Source organism: Panthera pardus, unplaced genomic scaffold (assembly GCF_024362965.1).
Source record: "Panthera pardus isolate Hobbes unplaced genomic scaffold, ASM2436296v1 HiC_scaffold_11, whole genome shotgun sequence".
NCBI classification, from domain to species: Eukaryota; Metazoa; Chordata; class Mammalia; order Carnivora; family Felidae; genus Panthera; species Panthera pardus.
The window spans coordinates 27,587,300-27,608,084 of NW_026526666.1; the positions used below are offsets into that span (position 1 = coordinate 27,587,300).

Below are 20,785 nucleotides of genomic sequence, written 5' to 3' on the forward strand. Positions count from 1 at the left end.
TTTTCCTCTCTACTTCCCAAAGCTTGTGGATTTACTCTGACACCCACATTTTCACAAAGGAACTGTTCCCAGCATTACAAAATGGCAAGACTGGGGGCACCTAGGTGGCTCAGTCAGTTAAGTATCTGACTTCGGCTCACGTCGTGATCTCGTAGTTCACACATTCTAGCCCCACATTGGGCTCTGTGCTGATGGCTCAAAGCCTGGAGCCTGTTTAGGATTCTGTGTCTCTCTCTCTCCCTCTGCACCCCGCCCCCCCCATCCCCACCCTCCAGCGCCATCCCACTCATTCTCTCTTAAAAATAAATAAACACTGAAAAAAAAAAAAAATGGCAAGACTGCTCCATAGCAAGGTTCAAACAAAAGGATTAAGCACAAAACACAGTTTTGGTCTCCCCAGAACATAATGGCTTGGCTGGAGAGCCTAGAAAAGCACCACTGAGTGATGATGACTAGATGCTAGTCATGAGGCTAGATGCTCTGGATTAAATGACTGGAATATGATACCCACTCTAGGCCACCCTCTCTAACTATGCTTCCTTTGTACTGCTAATTTGCCTTACAACGAAAAAGAAAATATATCTGGGCTGACAACTCTTTCCATATAAGCTCTGCTCTCCCAGATACTACTTTCAACACTCTTTCAATCCCTTTACTCTAATTTCTCTTCTTTCTAGAATAAGCAGTAACATAACTTAACCCTCATATAAATTCTGGGTCTTTACCTCAGGCTGTTTGGCAACTGTTTATCATCAAGTGATGATGGATGGAATTTGTAAGCAAACTCACGGCCTGAATTACATTTATGATCTGGCAACTAGGAAGACAAGCAGGCAAAAACCAGGCTAGCAAATACATTTCATAAGATTTATTTCTGCCACCTGGGGTAATGCCAGTAACTCTGGTATAGTGTCAAAAAGCTACATCCCAATTCTAGGTAAGCAGCTTACCAAGAACAATTCCAGTGAATCCCCCCTATGTCCTAATACTCAATGATACAGTATTAAAATTTATCTAGAAAATGTCATTGTTTTACTGGACTGTTTATTACACTAATAATTATTCAGTAGGAAAATTCGTGATTTCAAAGTTAGGAAATATTTACTTTTCAAATCTATAATCATAAAAGAAGTTCTTATCACTAGTCCTGATGACTAGTGAATCTAGAAACATCCTGGTTGATGCCTCAAATTTAAAAGTTTCACATATAAAAAGACTAGCTCTTCCAACTCTAAAACTAGATTAATTTCATATATCTAAATTTTACCTTGTAAATTTGAGGAATCACTACGTAGAAATGTTTGTGCTGTTCTCCATTAAAGTTTTGTAATTGTGCCGCATATTCATTTTTATTTTCATCAGCCATATGTGTACGCAGATTCAACTGCTGTTTGGCCTAGAGACAAATTGGTCCACATCATTACCAACACAAATAACAACAACAACAAAATGAAACCTGATTCATTTTTCTAAAAGTTATGCTAAACCTAGACTTTTTCTAACTATTAATATCATTTAAAATTTAAGGAGATGCTTGCATATCTTATGGACAGAGCACTCTCCTATTGCAGCAATCCTTTTCTCTTTTTGCAACAGTCCTTCCCTTTGCAATAATCTGTTCAAATAAAGTTTCTCCTTACCAAATCCAGACTTTTTTAAAATTAAACAAATGACAACATTATGGCTTGACCTGCAACAGTATGCTCTTAACCAGAAGACGAAAAACACCACAGAAATACTTTAGACAGTTAACAAGTTATAGTAAAACATTTAAAACATGATCCACTTATATGCAACTCAGAACCACAGTGAAACACTAATGATTAAATATATGATTTTTGGATATAGTAATACTCAACAATGATTTCAGTCTCTATACAAAACCAAAGGTACTTTCAGGAATGATTATTTAGAATATAGTTCTGTTCATCTCAAGCTCTTAGAGAAATGCTTTTTGAATAGGTCACATCAGCATCATCTACATTGGTAAGAACATTAGAATACTAACATAAAATCATTAATTCTAGATTTATTGGAGGGGAATCTAAGTAAATTTCTCAATTACTCTAAAGTAATAAGAAAAAAAAGTAAGAATTGAACTCCATTTTTCACAGTGCTCCAAGGAACCAATCATGTTATATGAGAGTGCTCTGGAAGTTGTAAAACACATTAATACACTTTATTGTTCTAATTCCATTTTCTACAAAATGTAGTCTCTAACCTTCTAACAGTAGGTCCACAAGTTAGTTCTTCTGAACTCAGAAACAAACTGACCTGTGGAAATACACAGTAGCCAAGATAATAGAGAAGCCCACAAAAAAAAAATTTAATCTACAGTGTACTTGAAGATTCTAATACTTAAGTACTATGGAAACTAAACACCATAGCCCGAAGTATTTCTACAGAAAAATACATTTGAAGTTCTGGGACCTTAAGTACACATTCATTTACTTCTTCCCCCTTTCTCCCTGTTCCCACAAACTATGATGGAATAGAGGAATCCAAATTATTCCCTACCCACAATGGTCAGGCGAAACGGCTCCTGTTCTAAGTCACTGGCTGTGATTCCTAAAGCCTAGGGCAAAGGTTCCAGCAGGGCATAGAGGAGTGTAAAGCTAGAAACTAGAACAACTGAAGCCCCCCTGTGGGCTTCACACTTAACTGCCTTTTTTAAAAATATTACATTAACTTTTTTTTTTATTTTTAATTGTTGTAAAACACACAATATCATCTTAATTGACCATCTTAATCATTTTTAGGTGACCAGTTCAGGAGTGTTATGGTATACTCACATTGTTATGCAACTGCCTTTCTTTTCTTTAGAAAGATCAGTAATAGGCTTGCTCCTTCTTCACTTTTTTTTTTTTAAACTTTTATCAGTAATTGCTCAATTGAAACTATGTTCCTTTCTCCTACCTGTCACTTACAAGAGAATCCCTCTACTCTATAGTTCCTAAAGCAAATCCTCAAAGTTTTCCTAATTCTCTAATAAGTAAGGAGGTTGCAAACAAAGGAGTATAAAAAGGAAACTATAAACGTTAAAATTCTTAAGTTAGGTCAAACTATTAACATATTCTATCTAGATTTCAAAATGTCTAATTAGTCTCTAAAGAGATCTCTGTAGACAAAATAAAAAACATAAGTTAAATGAGAGTCCAGTTAGAGTCCCTTATCTTGCCCAGTACCTAAGCTATGTATTCCAATCAATGTTTGATAATAAGTCAAAGGAGTTTTTAAGGAGTGTCAACCAGCAAGCAAGCCTCCCATGTATACAACAGTGTTTGCAACTGTTGTGATCCACATTTTTATCAAATAATAACACATTATGTGCATGACGTGATGCTAGGAAGGAAATGAATATATGGATGATCAAAATCAGGGTCCAAAAATCTTAACCGCAGAGTTAAGTCTAATAATTGATACAGATGTACACACGCATCTAAAATACCAACAGTATAAGTTATGAGACACATGTTCTCATATCACACCATATGTGAAAAGACATGGGGTTAACCATAAACCCAATGGGAGTCCATCCAAACAATGTGGTTGCTCAAAAAAAAAAAAAAAAAAAAAAAAAAAAAATCAATATACATTTAGGCCATAATTAACATAAATTTGGTGTTCAAAATGAGGTAATCAAACTCTGGACTGATCAGACCATCATCTGGATTATTACATCCAACTGGAAGTTAACATAATTTAGGTGGGATACTGACAAATTAACAGGTATCCAAAGGAAAACAGTCATAATGAAAAGTGACTTAAAGCCATTTCCTCAGTAGAATAAAGAAATACAATGGTTCATCTAGGGACAGAGAATCTGCTATGAATATCTAAAGAGCTTTATGTAGAAAATACAGAATACTTTCCCAGTACCTCAAAGAAACTAAAACTAAACACAGCGATCAGTGGGATCAATGTAAGGAAATGCTAGAGTTGGAAAAATCAAAAAAAGAACAAACTGCCTTAAGTCTGTGTATTTCCAATGACAAGGGACTTAACTATCATTAGAGGTATAAAAAGTCATTAAGAAATAGGGTAGAAAAAAATAAAACCCTCACAAGTTATACTAGAAGGACTTTAAGATAATTGTAATCTGAATTTTATATAATTTTATGGCTTTAAGTGGTAAAGAAAATGGAATGCAGAAAACTACCCCTCTCAAATGTCCAATGTTCTAAGATAAAGAACATACAGCAAAGAAGGAAAAGCTAAGCAGCAGTAGTTAAGGGCTGATCCTTACAAATAGTTATGTTATAAAACATCTGGCCCAGAATCAGCGACGAACAGCTCAGTTTTCCAAAATGAATGAAAGAATGAATGAAACAAAAACATAAATAGCTAACTAACATCACATACTTCTGACACTTTTATCTTGTTTTGCCTTGGGTCAAGTTAGGGAAGCACACTACCCAACCCCCATTTGCATACCCCATCAACATACCTTAGACTTCCTATTCTGTTTTGGAATAGGATAGAAACTCATTCTTTTTTTTTTTTTTTTTTTTTTTAAGTTTAGAAATTCATTCTCAATAGCAATTATATCTTTCCTATGCATTCTGAATGCAGTTAAGACATTACAATAAAATAAACACAATCCGACTAACATGTGATTTGAAGTACACAAATATTTGTATATTTTAGATTTAGACGTAGTGTTTCTCTTGGAGAAATCTAATACCAATACAAATATTACAATTACCCTCCACATGCAAGTAATAATATTTTTATATCAAAGTCAGTTTGGATTATTTCTTACCTTTTCAACATCTGCCTTGGTTGCGTTAGTATCATTATCCAATCTTTCATAACTCTGTTGTGCCTTTTCTGCCTCTCTACATTCTCTTTCAAATTTCTTTTTACTCTGTTTAAAAAATTAAAATATCACACTAAGAAATAAAATTTACCTCATCAATAACTTTAAAATGTTGCCACTGTACACTGTATAGAATTACACACTAAAAGTAAATTTTTTCTAAGGTAGAAAAGAAATTTTAGTATTACAAATAACCCATGTGACTTAAATATCAGACATTACAGACTGTGAAGGAAAAAAAAAATCATAGGCATGCCTGAGTTAATATTATATACTTCATCTTTTGCTAGTAAGGAAAAAAATCACATGTATTTTGTAATTATTTATTATGAGCTCATCTTCAGAGGACTTTTTGGTTTGTGCGGTGTTTTGTGTTTGGTTTTGTATGTTTATTTGGTTGTTTTTGGTGTTTGCTTGTTTTTATTTTTTGTGGTGGGATGTGGGAATGTCCCTCCAAAGTGGTTTCCTACTGTTTGTTCCAGGTGTCTCAGGACTACCATTAGCCCAGAACTCGGCCTTTAAATTTTTTTTTATTTAATACAAATTGCTACGACTTGGTAAAAGCTACTCATAATAGAGCCATGCAATATATACCATATTTCCTTTCTTGCATACTTTTTAAAGTTTTTAAATACTTATTGGGGGGAGGGGCAGAGAGATGGAGACACAGAATCCGAAGCAGGTCCCAGGCTCTGAGCTGTCCGAAAAAAACAAACAAAACTTTTTTTTTTTTCTTAATTCCTAGACTAAATTTGCTTAGTTTTCAATGTACTTTTTTACATACTTTTGTAAATGTACTTTTAAGTCAACTCTAGTTTACACAGTTCTTTAAAAATCTGTCCTCGGGGCGCCTGGGTGGCTTGATCGGTTAAGCGTCCGACTTCGGCTCAGGTCATGATCTCACGGTCCGTGAGTTCAAGCCCTGCGTCGGGCTCTGTGCTGACAGCTCAGAGCCTGGAGCCTGTTTCAGATTCTGTGTCTCCCTCTCTCTCTGCCCCTCCCCTGTTCATGCTCTGTCTCTCTCTGTCTCAAAAATAAATAAACGTTAAAAAAAAAAAATTTTTTTAAATCTGTCCTCAGTTAATTCAAACATATTCAGAATTCTATAAATTTTACTTTCTTGATGAGATCTCTTCCAAAGGCTTTGACCTATTGAAATTTGGATTATTGAAATTTGGATTGGTTACACCAAAGTGGACCTACTACATAGCTGTTACCCTGCAATTTCCCTTCACCATTATCAGAGATTCCTTTTACCTCTCCTTTGATTTGAATCTCCTATTTCCCAATTCCACACCTTCCCCTTTCTTGGTTCATTTCCTTATTTTGCTAGAACACATTCAGCAGTAGCTTCCTAGAAGATTTGTGGGAGCTAAGTCTCCATGGCCAAAAATAACTTTACCAACACTTTTAACGGATAAAATTTGGCTGGGTATGAAACTGTTGGAAACTGACTTCCTTCAGAAATGTAAAAGTGCTAACCACTCCACTAACTTCTAGCTTCCTGCTCCTATTCTGATTATTGATCCTTTGCATAAAACATGTTTGTTTTGGGGGTGTCTGGGTGACTCAGTCGGTTAAGTGTCCAACTCTTGTGGCTCAGATCGCGATCTCACAGTTCGTTGAGTCTGAGCCTCACACTGGGCTCTGCAATGACAGTGCAGAGCCTGCTTGGGATTCTCTTTCCCCCTCTCTCTCGTTCATGCTCTCTCCCTCAAAATAAATAAACTTTAAAAAAAAGTTTTTCTTAGAAAAGCCCACCTCTCAGTGTAGCTGAAAATAGCTGATCCTTGCCACATCTGGAGCATGGTTAAATAATCTCATCCTGTCAAAGGCACCCATTACAAAGTCTGCTGGGGATTTTTCTGAAAGTTTTCCCTCCCTGATAAAAAGGAACAGTTAGAAAAGAAATGCCCTCTTCTTCCTGCTTCTGCATGCAACTGAATGAGGATGTGGTGCTTGGCTGCTTCATTCAACTGCTGACCATAAGGGGACAAGCCTGAGGAAAAATGCCAACGTGGTCAAGATGGCAAAGTAGACACAGAGAGGAGAAGCAGCCTTAGTGACATCACTGAGCTATGGACCAACTCTGGAACTGCTCCATTTCTGAGCCCTGTTCTTATAAATCTGCATGCTCTGTTTGATACCTAAACCCACTAACCGATAGACCTGGCATCTTTGGTACTTTTTTCATATTAATCTGTCACCATTCCTTCAAAATCTTCTTTGCAGGCTATTCTCTTCTGCCCTCCATCTTTAATACCAGGGTGGCCTATTTTCATTATCCTGTGGTTCATAACTGTCTTTTAAACTGTTTTCCTCAATTTTCAATACTCTGTCACTAATTTAGCTTATTTCTCCCAGTTCTTTAAATCTCCTCTCAATAATTTCAAAAATATTAATAATCTTACAATTTCATTTTCTTGATTAAACAAGATAGAGAAGAAATGGGATCCTGCACATATTTCAACAAATTCCACAGAAATTATATTTGTCTCCCTCACTAGACCACAGGCTCCACAAAAATAAGGACTACATCACTAATCACTTTTTTCACTATTCACTTTTGTACCAGGACTCAGTACATGTCAAGGATGCCTCCAATAAATACGAGTTGAGCTGAACTCACCTTTAATGGTATTGTTAATCAATGTCTTAAAGAAATTACTCCCACATTTTGTTTTGATGCTTCTTTCTTGTGACCCCTATAACTTTTGCTTATTAAATGTCAATTATTCTTTTTTTTTTTAATTTTAATGTTTGTTTATTTTTGAGAGAGAGAGAGAGAGAGAAAGACAGAGAGAGACAGACAGAGGGCAAGCAGGGGAGGGGTGCAGAGACAGGGAGACACAGAATCTGAAGCAGGCTCCAGACTCTGAGCTGTCAGCACGGAGCCCAACACGGGGCTCTAACTCACGAACCGCGAATCATGACCTGAGCTGAAGTCGGACGCCCAACTGACTGAGCCACCCAGGCGCCCCTGTCAATTGTTCTAAAGGCAAGTCAGCACATAACAAAAATAATTTGTGTCAACACAAGTTTTTAAAGGGACCAATGACTCACGAGTGTAGGAGTCTGTTATTATGTGCAAATGAAAACACATACATACTCATTAGGTGGCAGATTCTAAGAATGCTAGTTAAGGTAATTTAAAATTTAATAAATGTAAACACTCCCTAAAAGTCTTGTTAAAACCAATTAGAATGAAAATGAAAACAAAAATGAAAGAGACTATTAATAGAACTAAAAATTCTCAATCAGCACTGGTGCCTAGAATCTTACATCAATGATATTCATACAGTAGAAATTTAACCTAAGCTTTGAATATGTGTTTTTTTAAAAAAACATTTATTGAGAGAGAGACAGAGAAACATGTGTGCGTGTAGGGAAGGGGCAGAGAGAGACAGAGACAGAGACAGACTCTTAAGCAGGCTCGGTGCTGTCAGCACAGAGCCCGACACAGGGCTCAATTCCACAAACTGTGAGTTCATGACCTGAGCCAAAATCAAGAGTCAGACGCTTAACCAACTGAGCCATACAGGCGCCCCTAAATACGTGGACTTAAACCAAGAAAAAATGGCCAAAAACACATATATACACAAGGTTTCTTCATCTCAAACTTAAAAGTCCCTTTCCCAACAACTACAAACTAAACTGATTAACATAACATGAAAAACTCCTTTTAGCACCATTTTCAAGGAATACAGTGTCCATAATAAAAATACGCAAGTAAAGAGTAAGCTGCTTGAGAACCTGAGGGTTCAAAAAGAATATTAATTTTGTACTACAGAACATCATTTGGCGGAGAATTTTAAGGAAAGGAGACAACAATGTTCCATGCAGACATATTGTTTTTCAAATGACTGTATGCCGGAATATCTAAGAAAAAACACATTAGCAAGTACCTTTGGAAAGTTTTTATAGTAAATAATTATTGCACTTTTATAATTTTATATATAAATACTATCAAGTATTTTCTTTCCTATAATTTGAATGGTCTATGACCAGGAGTCTAGTACTAAGAACATTTTCATGATAGAATCACTGAACTGGAAGAAACATTTCACAAATCTAGTCCACAATCTTCAATTTTCATATTCTAAGGATGAAATCAAGAGAAATCATAAAAGGTACAACTACGATCTAAGTCCTCTCAGTCTCTGTCAAACGGTCTTCTAAGATACATCACTATTAACATCCCCATTACTCTTACCCTGGTATCAATAGTTTACAGTAACTACTGCAAAGTCAAAAACTGTTTTCCTAAACATTTACAGATATCTGAAGACTACAGAGTTGGTATAAGTATAGAACCATACAGAAAAAAATAACAAAATGCACATTCTCTTTTTATACCAATGTTAAAAATGAATAAATACATAGAGAAATATTCAACTCAATAGATGTGAAGCATAGGAGAATTTAGGGCTAAACTAGTCTATAAAATTTTATGTTAAGCATGAAGACACTATAACTCACATTATCCATCTGTTTCCAGCACATATCAAGATACTGTTGAGCTTTTCGTCCTTCTTGAAGATGCTGAAGATCATAACCAAAGAAAAAAAAAACAAAAAAACAAAAAACAAATAAAACAAAAAATTACATTTAAATACTAAAAGTCTTTAAAAAACCCAAACGCTTTCGCTTAATTTTTTAAGGTACTAATTATATAACTTGATATCAAGACTTAGGAAGAGATTATTAGTAGAGCAAAACTCTCAAATGCATTTTATAGGTATTACCTGAATACTGTAAGTATAACCTTTAAAACAGATATAATTTCTAGAAAAATACATATGTCTTAATTAAGGGTTGACAAACGTTTTCTATAAAGGGTCAGATATATATCTTAGGTTTTGCAAGCCATGTGGTCTCTGTTACAAATATTCAACTTTTCTGATATAATCAAAAGCAGCCACAGGCAATGCATAAATGAATAAGTATGGGCCTGTTTCAATAAAACTTTATTTATAGTCACTGAAATTTGAATTTCATACAATTTTCACATACCATGAAATATTCTTTTGATCTTCTTTTCAACTATCCAAAATGTACAAAGCATTCTTAGCCCATGGGAACTAAGAAAAACTGACAGTAAGCTAAATTTGGCACATGGGCTGTAGGTTATCAAATCTTGGTCTTAAATCCAAAAAGATTACAAATTAGCAAGAGTATCTTAAGATGATTTTGGCTAGAAGAAACTGAGTGAAACAGAAAACCAGCTTATACTGAACAAGCATTACTTTGAAAAGCAAAGTAATTATGTGAAAATATTTCATATTATATATAACTGGATAAAAACAATAATTACCATTTTTCTTTCAGTTTTCAGATCATGAGCATATCTCATTAATTCACCATAAACTCTGTGCGCCATTTCTTCTGCTACTACTTCTCGTTGTCCTGCATAGTCATTTAACTCGTTAAGGATGTTAAAAAAGGCTATACACGAGGTAAACCTGACAAAAACATATTAAAAAATGGTGAAATTTCCTTTATTTTCTTTACAAATGTTTTTTGTGAGGTATGGATTCAGCCTGACACTTGACAAATTTTAACATACTCAACCTAACTCTTTCTTCACTACTAACTCCAAATTAACTTTGTATGAAAGAATCCCATATTAAGCTCAAGTTGTATATGTTTGTATACCTTCAAGTAGTCTTAATTTATAAATAAAGGGATATATGGGGTCAAAAAATATTAAGAATACTACCTGCAGGCTCTTTTGGCATACTGGAATCTCTTAAGTAGCCAAGTGACTGGCCTGAGCTGGGGTGACTGGCCCACTTGGTTGGATTCCTAGGACTGGCAGCTGAACCTGGTGCAGAGATGATATGCTTGCTCTCGAGGACAGAACCTGCCAATCATACCACTCAAATGCATCTCGATGGCTGATCTACAGAACAATTTTGCTATCAGCTCTGGACACAGCTGCTTGTATGCCTGCCCACATCCTGAATGGAAGTAAAGTGCCATTGTAGTTGGCACCAAAAGAGGGGTAAGAAGGGGCAAAAATAAGGGTAAAAAATGTGTGTGGAGAGAAGGAGAGAAACAAAGAGAATTGCTGTATTAAAATGTATAGATCTACTCTGAATACACTGCCAGACTATTCTTTTGGCTGAAGGCAAATAGCTCAGACAGAACTCCATTAACACTAAACCTAAGAATTCTAACAATTAACAATTATACACAAAGCTGTTTTAAGTCTAGTCTCTTTGTTTCTGCATTTCAGAGCCATCCACATACCCCTGTTTAAGACCAAAAAGCTCATAACTAATTCCCAAACTTTTATTCAGAGTTCCAAGATTACCCTGACAACCTCATTCCTTTTCATTATCCCTTTAAACCAACCAGCCAAACTATCTTAATACCTCTAAGAGTAAAAGCAAGAATCTAATAAGCTAACTACAGAATCAAGTATGGAAAAAATACGAAAGACTAAGTAACTCAGGTGAAGTCCCACATACTTCAACTATTTCAGAAAACTGAGCCCACTGAAATATTCATTCTTATTAAACAGTCGTTCCTTCTTCATAAAACTGTGATTTAATTAAAACTTTAAAAAATCATTATAAAGGGCTAACAGCATATTTATTTTACTAAATAACACAAATATTAGTATTTTTTAAATTTTAATATGCAATAATAAACAGGTGTAGAATTTACCTTGGCTCTTCATCTTTGGAGGAACGTTTGGGACAGTACTTCTTAACCAGATTTCTATAGGAAGAAAAAAATTTTTTAACATACAAAATATACTACTACTGAAACTGAAATATTCTCTAAGTTGCCAATTTCATGATATCAAGAATTTAATGATAAAAAACAAGACAGCAGTATAATCATCTACTACCATTAACATATTATCTCTACATTTTGTTCTGAAAATACTGGTATCTGTAAAAGGAAATGTTATTATCTGTGTTTGTATGAGTGTAATCATAATAATAAGGATGATTATGCTAGCAAATAAGCAAAGAAGAGGAAGAAGAAACAAAGTACTCAGTGTATGACACTGAGTCACAGCAAAAAGACATGTACTTCAAAGACATACCATCACTATTTTGTTTTGCAAATCAGATATTTTAAAATGAACTAAGATATGAAAACAAATGCTGATTCACTAATAGGATAAAAGAACAGTTGGTCAGCATCCTCCATAATTCTACTTTTATATGAACATCATTATGGGACCCTTCACATTCTCTTTTTTTAAGGCATATTAATTACACTTATACTGCAACTTTCTTTGCCTGCATCTACGTCCATTCTAGACAGTCTCAGACTAACATGCTACCTCATCTCATCTTTGCAAACTCATAAGAAGACTAGAACATGGACTCTGAAGTAACACTATACTACCTGGGTTTGCATCCTGGCTGTTTTGTGTGGCATCTATGTGTCCTTGGATAATTCACTTGCCCCATTTCCTATCAAGAGCAATAACAGTACCTACACCCCACAGGGTTATGAAAATTAAAGTGGATAATATTTGTAAAGCATTTAACACAGTGCTTTACACAGTTCTCAAAATATGGTCCATGGACAAGTAAAGCTCCACAGACTGTTTGTGACTAATCCACAAAAAGCTAAGTACACAAGTTGAGAGTAAGTTTATGTCTATTGAATCTAATAATAAAAAAAATTGGTGCCTGTATTTTACATGTCTCTTTTTTATGACATTTTTCTGGCATTAAATTTTTATTGGATTTTACGAAATCAACAATACACAATGAATTGGAAACTCAAAAAGAAACTAGTTCATCAACACAAATATGATATATACTGCTTTAACCTATAGGCATTTAAAAAATAAATGGCCCTATGGCCTTTCAAATAAATACTTCAAAAGAAGCATTGTTCTAATTATTCTCAAATCATTATCAATTCATTCCATTTAATTCAGCTTATTCATTCTATAATTATCCTCTATATGCTAGGCACTGTGCAAGTTACTGGGAACATTAGAAATGAGAGAATATCCACATTCAAGATTTACATTCCATTGAAAGGAATACAGAAGTATATACCAATAATTACAACATACAACATAATAACTGCTATGATAAAGGTATGCAAAGGATGCTATAATACAAAAGAGAAGGTCTTAACACCCTGAAGAGTCAGGGGAGAGAACAGGCAAGACACTGAGGAGGGTTACATTTACCAAGTTAATTAAAAAACTCATAGTCACCACTGGTTGTAAAACAAGGTACAGGATAAAAGCTTCAGGCCTTACATTTATATACTTGTTTACCAAAAGTTTAATAGAAAGGAGGGGAAGGAGCCCCTGGATGGCTCAGTCTGACTTTGAGTGTCTGACTTTGGCTAGGGTCATGATCTCACAGTTCCTAAGTTCGAGCTCCACATTGGGCTCTGGGCTGACAGCTCAGAGCCTGGAGCCTGCTTTGGACTCTGTGTCTCCCTCTCTCTCTGACCCTCACCCCCTCCCTCTCTTCCCCCCCTCCCCCTTCCTCCCTCCTGCCCTCCTCTTCTCTCTCTCTCAAAAAATAAACATTAAAAAATTAAAAAATTAAAAAAAAAAAAAAAAAAAGGAAGAAAAAGAAAGGAGGGTAAGATGGAAGAGAACAAAGATCCAGAGCTTCTCTCTTCCATAACACTCACGGCTACAAGTACATACAGTGCAACTCACTCTGGGAATGACCTGAAGACTAGCAGAACACCTCTTCTACAACTAAAGATATACAGAAAAAGCCCATCAAAAAAAGGATAGTAGGGGCAGCGACATAGTCAGGAACCAGATATCACAGGTGCAGAGGTCTTACCTAAGGAGCAAAGGGATGAAGCCCTACATAAAGTACCCTCCCTCTCTGGGGATCTGCAGAAGGAAAACAAGCCCCCATAACATCTGGCTTTGAAAATCACCAGCACTTAACTGTGAGAGAGAGCCACAGGTCTACAGGAAACTGAGACTCTGCTCTTCAAAGAGCCAGTGAATATCATTCATGGGAGGCCCAGCACAGTGGCAGTAGTTTGAAACATGCCTGGACCATACGTGAAGGACATTTATGGACTAATTTTAGGAAGTATGCAGAAGAGCAGGTATCTGTAGGAAACTTCTCCAGAAATGGAAGCATTGGCAGTTGCCATCTTTCTTTCGTTCCTTCAGCCTACTTGGCCCTCTCCTGGCAGGCACCACCAGTTCTGAAACTCTCCCATCTACTTTGGTAGAACTGTTCACCCAGTCCAGTGTTCCCCTGCAGACCTACCCTATTTAACCTATCTGCTCTGGCAGGTACCCCTCCAAAGCAACTCCTGACCTGGGAAAGGCTAGGGGCCCAGGAGCCCAGCTCCACACCCCCGAGCATGCCTGCTCAGCGTATCACAGTGGGGCCTGGCAGCCAGCTATACGAGGAGCTAACTCCACCACCACCACACTCACAACAGGCCTCTCAACCAGGAGCACTGTGGCCCAGTCAGAACATGAGGGTGCGAAGAGCCCATACAGGGACTATCCCTGGAGTGCCTGGTTCTGCTGACCAAGGGAAATTGCATTACTTTGGCCCAAAGAATACCTTCTACATAAGGCCACTTGCTTTCAAGACCAGGAGCCACAGGTGACCTATCTAATATATGGAAACCAACAGAGAGACAGACAAAACAAGGAAATAGAGGAATACGATCCAAATGAAAGAAAAGACAAAATCTCAGAAAAAGGACTAAATAGAACAGAAATAGGCAATCTACTGGATAAAGAATTCAAAATAATGGTCATAAAGATGCTCACCAGACTTGAGATAAGAATAGATGAATTCAGAATTTAAACAAGGAGTTAAGAAAATATAAAAAACAAATATACAAAACATGAAGTGGAAAATACACTAGAAGAAGCAGAAGAATGAATGAGCAATCTGGAAGACAGAGTAGTGGGACTCATCCATGCTGAAAAGGAATTTTTAAAGAATAGGTTAAAGGGACGCCTGGGCAACATCAAGCATACTAACATTTGCATTATAGGGGTCCCAGATAGAAAAGAGAGAGGACAAAAAAACTTATCTGAAGAATTAATAGCTGAAAATTTCCCTAACTTGGAAAATAAAACAGATATCCATGCCAAGGAAGGAAAGAAAGCCCTAAAGGAGATGAACCCAAAGAGGTCCACAGCAAAGCACATAATAATGCAATGTCAAAAATTAAAGAGACAATCTTAAAGCAGCAAGACAAAAGCAAATATTATGTATACAGCAACAATCACCTAAGTCTATCAGCTGATTTCCAGCAGAAATTCTGCAAACCACAAAGGAGTAGCATGACATTCCAAATGCCGAAAGGAAAAAAACCAACAACCAAGTATAGTCTACATAGCAAGGTTATCATTCAGAAGTGAAAGAAAGATAGTTTCCCAGACAAGCAAAAATTAAAAAACTTTATCACCACTAAACTGACCTTAAAAAAAAGTGCTTTAGGGACTTCTTAAGGTAGAAAAGGCCATAAATAGAAGAAAGTTATGAAAAGAAAAAATTTCACCAGGAAAAGCAAATATATGGTGAAAGTATTAGATCACTCATAAAACTAGTATGATGGTTAAAGACAAAAGCAGTAAAATCAATTTTGTTTACAATAATTAGTTAAGGGATACACAAAATAAAAAGATATAAAATGTACCATCAAATACATAAAACAAAAGTGCTTTAAGAATGTGTTTGAACTTCAGTGACCATCAATTTAAAATAGACTGCTATATACATAGCATGTTATATATGAACCTCATGGTAACCACAAACCTAAAACAAGTAACAGATACACAAAAAAACAAACAGAAAAGAACCCAAGCATAACACTAAAAAAAGTCATTGGGGGCGCCTGGGTGGCTCAGTCTGTTAAGCAGCTGACTTCGGCTCAGGTCATAATCTCACAGTTTGTGAGTTCAAGCCCCAGGTCAGACTCTGTGCTGACAGCTCCGAGCCTGGAGCCTGCTTCGGATTCTGTGTGTGTATCTCTCTCTGACCCTCCCCTGCTCACACTCCGTGTATGTGTGTGTGTGTGTGTGTGTGTGTGTGTGTGTGTGTGTGTGTGTGTCTCTCAAAAATAAACAAACATTAAAAAAAAATTTTTTTAAGAAGTCATCAAATCACAAGGGAGAAAAGCAAAGAAAAAAGAAAAGACCTAGAAGAACTACAAAAACAACTAGAAAATCGTTAACAAAACAGCAATCAGTACATAAATATTAATAATGATTTTAAATGTAAATGAACATTTAATGCTCCAATCAAAAAACGTAAATACTCCAATCAAAGTAACTAGGTAACTAAATAGATAAAAAAAACAAGACCCATCTATATGCTGCATACAAGGGACTCACTTCAGACCTAAAGATACATACAGACTGAAAGGAAAGGGATGGAAAAAGATATTCCAGGCAAATGGAAACAATAACAAAAGCTGAGACAGCAATACTTACATCAAACAAAACAGACTTTAAAACAAAGATGGGCGTTACTTAATGTAAAGAGATTAACCCAACAAGAGAATACAACAACTATAAATACCTATGCACCCAACAGAGAAGCATCTAAATATATAAGCCAAATATTAACAGACATAAAGGGAGAAACTGATGGTAATACAGTAAAAGTAGGGAACTTTGACTCCCACTTACATCAACAGATGACAACACAGGTATATGCAAAATCTGTAAGGAAACTTTGGCTTTCAATGACACATCAGAACACATGCACCTAGCAGATATATACAGAACATTCTACCCAAAAAGAACAGAATACACTCTTTTCAAGTACAAATGGAACAGGCTCTGGGATAAATAACATTTAGACCACAAAACAAGTCTCAATAAATTTAAAAACACTGACATCACATCAAGCATCTTTTCTGACCACAACAGTATGAAACTAGAAAATCAATCACAAGAAAAAAACTGGAAAAAACAAAAACATACGGAGGCTGAACAATATGCAAGTAAATAACCAATGGGTCAACAAATAAATTGAAGAGAAAATAATAAAATATCTTGAGACAAACAAAAATGTAAACTCGACACTGAAAATCTTTGGGACACAGCAAAGGCAGATCTCAGAGGAAAGTATAATGATACAAGACTTCCTCAAGAGATAAAATAAAATCTCAAACAATCTAACCTTACATCTAAAGGAACTAGAAAAAAAAAAAAAAACCACACAGGGGCACCTAGGTGGCTCAGTCGGTTAAGCATCTGACTTTGGCTGGGGTGGTAATCTCGCGGTTAGTGAGTTCGGGGCCCACATCAGGCTCTGTGCTGACAGCTCAGAGCCTGGAGCCTGCTTTAGATTCTCTGTATTCCTCTCTCTCTACCCCTCCCTGACTTGTGCTCTCTGTCTCAAAAATAAATAAACGTTAAAAAAATAAAAACAAAGAAACAAACAATAAATCATTACCCAGACTCAACTAGAAAAAAAGAGAGGACTCAAATAAATAAAATCAGAAATGAAAGAGGAGAGACGTTAAAACCAACACCACAAATATACAAAGATTATAAGAGACTACTATGGAGACTTACATACTAACAAATTGGACAACCCTAGAAGTAATGGATAAATTCCCAGAAAAATACAATTTTCACGAATGAATCGGGAAGAAAGAAAATCTGAATACACTAAATACTAGTAATGAAACTGAATCAGAAAAACAAACAAACCTCAGTGCACCTGTGTGGCTCAGTCACTTAAGCATCTGACTTGGGCTCAGGTCATAATTTCATGGTTTGTGAGTTTGAGCCCCGCTATCAGGCTCTGCACTAACAGCTCAGAGCCTGCTTCAGATCCTCTGTCTCCCTCTTTCTGCTCCCCCGGCCCCGCCTATGTCTGCATGCTCTCTCTCAAAAATAAATAAATATTCTAAAAAAAGTTTTTAAAAAAACATTCAACACAATTAAATGGGATTTATTACTGGAATGCAAGAATGGCTTAAATCCATAAATCAATCAATGTGAATGTAGCACATTAACAAAACAAAGAATAAAAATCATATGATAATCTCAACAGATGCAGGAAAAGAATTCAGCATTCATTCATGATAAAAACTCTCAAAAAGGTAGGTATACAGGGAACATTCCTCAACATAATAAAGTCCATATATGACAAGCCAACAGCTAACACCACACTCAATGGTGAAAAGCTGAAAGCTTTTCCTCTAAGATCAGGAACAAGACAAAGATGTTCACTCTTTCCACTTTCAATTAACATAATACTAGAAGTTCTAGCCATAGCAATCAGAAAAGAAAAAGAAATAAAAAGCATCCATATTTTTAAGGAATAAGTAAAATGTTACTATTGACAGATGACACAATACCATATAAAGTCTTAAAGACTCCACCAAAAACAATAAATGAACTAAGAATAAATGAATTCAGTAAAATCGCAGGATACAAAATTAATATACTGTTGTGTTTCTATAAACTAATGACAAAATGGCACAATGAGAAATCAGTCCCATTTACAACTGCATCAAAAAGAATAAATATCTAGGAATAAATTTAAACAAAGAGGTGAAAGACCTGTACTCTGAAAACTATGAAACGATGAAAGAAATAAAAGATGGCACAAATAAATGGAAAGATATTTCATGCTCATCAATTGGAAGAATTATATTGTTAAAATGTCCATACTACCCAAAGCAATCTACACATTCAAAGCAATCCCTATCAAAACACATTTTTTCACAGAACTAAAACAAATAATCCTACAATTTGTATGGAACCACAAAAAGACCCTGAATAGCCAAAGTAAACTTGAGAAAGAAGATCAAAACTGGAGATATCATTATCCCAGATTTCAAAGTACACCACAAAGCCTCAGTATTCAAAACAGTATGGTACTGGCACAAATACAGACACATGGATCAACAGAACAGAATAGAGAGCCCAGAAGTAAATCCAAGCCTTTATGGTCAATTTATCTTTGACAAAGAAGGCAAGAATATATAATGGGGAAAAGCCAGTCTCTTCAATAAATGACGCTGGGAAAACTGAACAGATGTGTGCAAAGGAATGAAATGGAACTTAATTATACCATACACAAAATAAACTCAAAATAGATTAAAGACCTGAAATTATAAAACTCCTAAAAGGAAAAAAACATGGGCAGTGAAGTCTTGGACATTGGTCTTGGCATTACATTTTTAGATCTCTCTCTTCAGCCAAAGGCAACAAAAGCAAAAATAAATAATTGGGACTACATAAAACTAAAAGCTTTTTTCACAGCAAAAGAAACCATCAACAAAATGAAAAGGCAACCTACTAAATGGAAGATATGTGCAAATGATATATCCAATGGGAGTTAATATCTAAAATATATAAAAAAACTCATACAACTCAACACCAAAAGAACAATCTCATTAAAAATAGCTATAGTTATCTGAATAGACATTTTTCCAAAGACATACAGATGGCCAACAGAAACATCAAAGAATGTTCAACCTCACTAACCATCAAGGAAACGAAAAGCAAAACAACCTCACATTTTTCAGAATGGCTAGTATCAAAATAACAAGAAACAAGTGCTGGTGAGGATGTGGGGAAAAGGGAACCCTTGTGCCCCTATGTTGGTGGACATGTAAATTGGTGCAGCCTCTATGGAAAACAGCATGGAAGTTCCTCAAAAATTTAAAGATAGAAATACCACATGACCCAGTAATTTCACTTCTGGATATTTCTCCAAAGAAAATGAAAATACTAATTCAGGAAGATATATGCACTTGTATGTTTATTGCAGAATTATTTAAATAGTGAAGATACAGAAGCAACCTAAGTATCCATCAATAGATGAATATATAAAGAAGATGTGGGACACAGACACACACTCACCCACACAAGAATATTACTCAGCCTTAAAAAAAAAAAAAACAAAACCAAAAATTTGCCATTTGCAACAACATGAATGGACCTAATGAATATTATGTTAAGTGAAATATGTCAGAGAAAAATAAATGCCATACGATTTCACTTCTGTGTGGTAGACCATAAAAAAAAAAACAACAAACTGAAAGAGTTATAAATACAAAGAACAAAAACTGGTGATTACCAGAGAGGAGAAGATAAGGGAGATGGGTGAAATAGGTACGAGAGGTTAAGAGGTACAAACTTCCAGTTATAAAATAAGTCAACCATAGGGATTTAAAGTACAGCATAGGCAATACAGTCAATTATAGTGCAATAAGTGATAACAGATGGTAACTACACTTATCATAGTAAGCACTATATGATTTATATAAATGTTTAAATCATTATGTTGTACGCCTGAAACTCATAACATGTCAACTATATTACAATTAAAAATAAATGTCTTAGGGGTACCTGGGTGGCTCAGTCTGTTAAGAGTCTGAATCTTCATTTCATCTCAGGTCATGATCTCACGGTTATGAGATTGGGCCTCACACTGGGCCTGGAGCCTGCTTAATATTCTCTCTCTCTCCCTCTGCCCCTCCCCTACTCACACGCAAGCACTCTCTCAAAAGTGAAATAAGTATATTAAAAAAATGTTTTTAAAGCTTTACTAACATTTACCACACCACACTAGTACATGTACATTAGTTATTAATAATTGTGCACACACACATGTTCAAACAATTTCTACAGGTAAGGAATAAAAAGTTCAGAGACTGCTGGCCTAGAGATATCAAATATATAAAACGCTTTTCCATAACATAATATGGTAAAAGAACAATAGAAGGCTCTATAGAGGAGCTTCCCCAGAGGAGAAAGGTTGAAATTTGATTCCCTGACATGCCCTGAAAAGGTAAACAAGAATTAGACAACTGGAAAGCCCAGGGGGAATTCTAAATAGAGAAGACCTAATGAGCAAAGGCAAGGAAAAGAAAAATACTATAGCATTTATGAAGAACTACAAATGGGTTCATTGTTGCTGGAACATCAACTGTGAACCAAAAATGGTAATTAGTGAGGTTGGAAAGATATATGTGGAGCAGCAGAGGCCCTTCTACATCATA

At 35.7% G+C, this 20,785-nt stretch overlaps 1 protein-coding gene across 4 annotated transcripts in view; it reads right to left on the reverse strand.

Moving 5' to 3' along the window:
- FNBP1L (formin binding protein 1 like) overlaps positions 1 to 20,785 on the reverse strand; it is a 122,382-nt gene that overhangs the window by 25,594 nt on the left and 76,003 nt on the right. For all 4 annotated transcript variants that reach the window (XM_019457535.2, XM_053892334.1, XM_053892341.1 and 1 more), the window contains 5 exons: positions 11,492 to 11,545; positions 10,134 to 10,281; positions 9,299 to 9,361; positions 4,763 to 4,867; positions 1,268 to 1,396 (listed from right to left, as the gene is read on the reverse strand). In XM_019457535.2, the coding sequence (XP_019313080.1) occupies positions 1,268 to 1,396; positions 4,763 to 4,867; positions 9,299 to 9,361; positions 10,134 to 10,199 (363 nt within the window). In that variant the 5' untranslated portion in view covers positions 10,200 to 10,281; positions 11,492 to 11,545. The remainder of the gene's footprint in view (positions 1 to 1,267; positions 1,397 to 4,762; positions 4,868 to 9,298; positions 9,362 to 10,133; positions 10,282 to 11,491; positions 11,546 to 20,785) is intronic.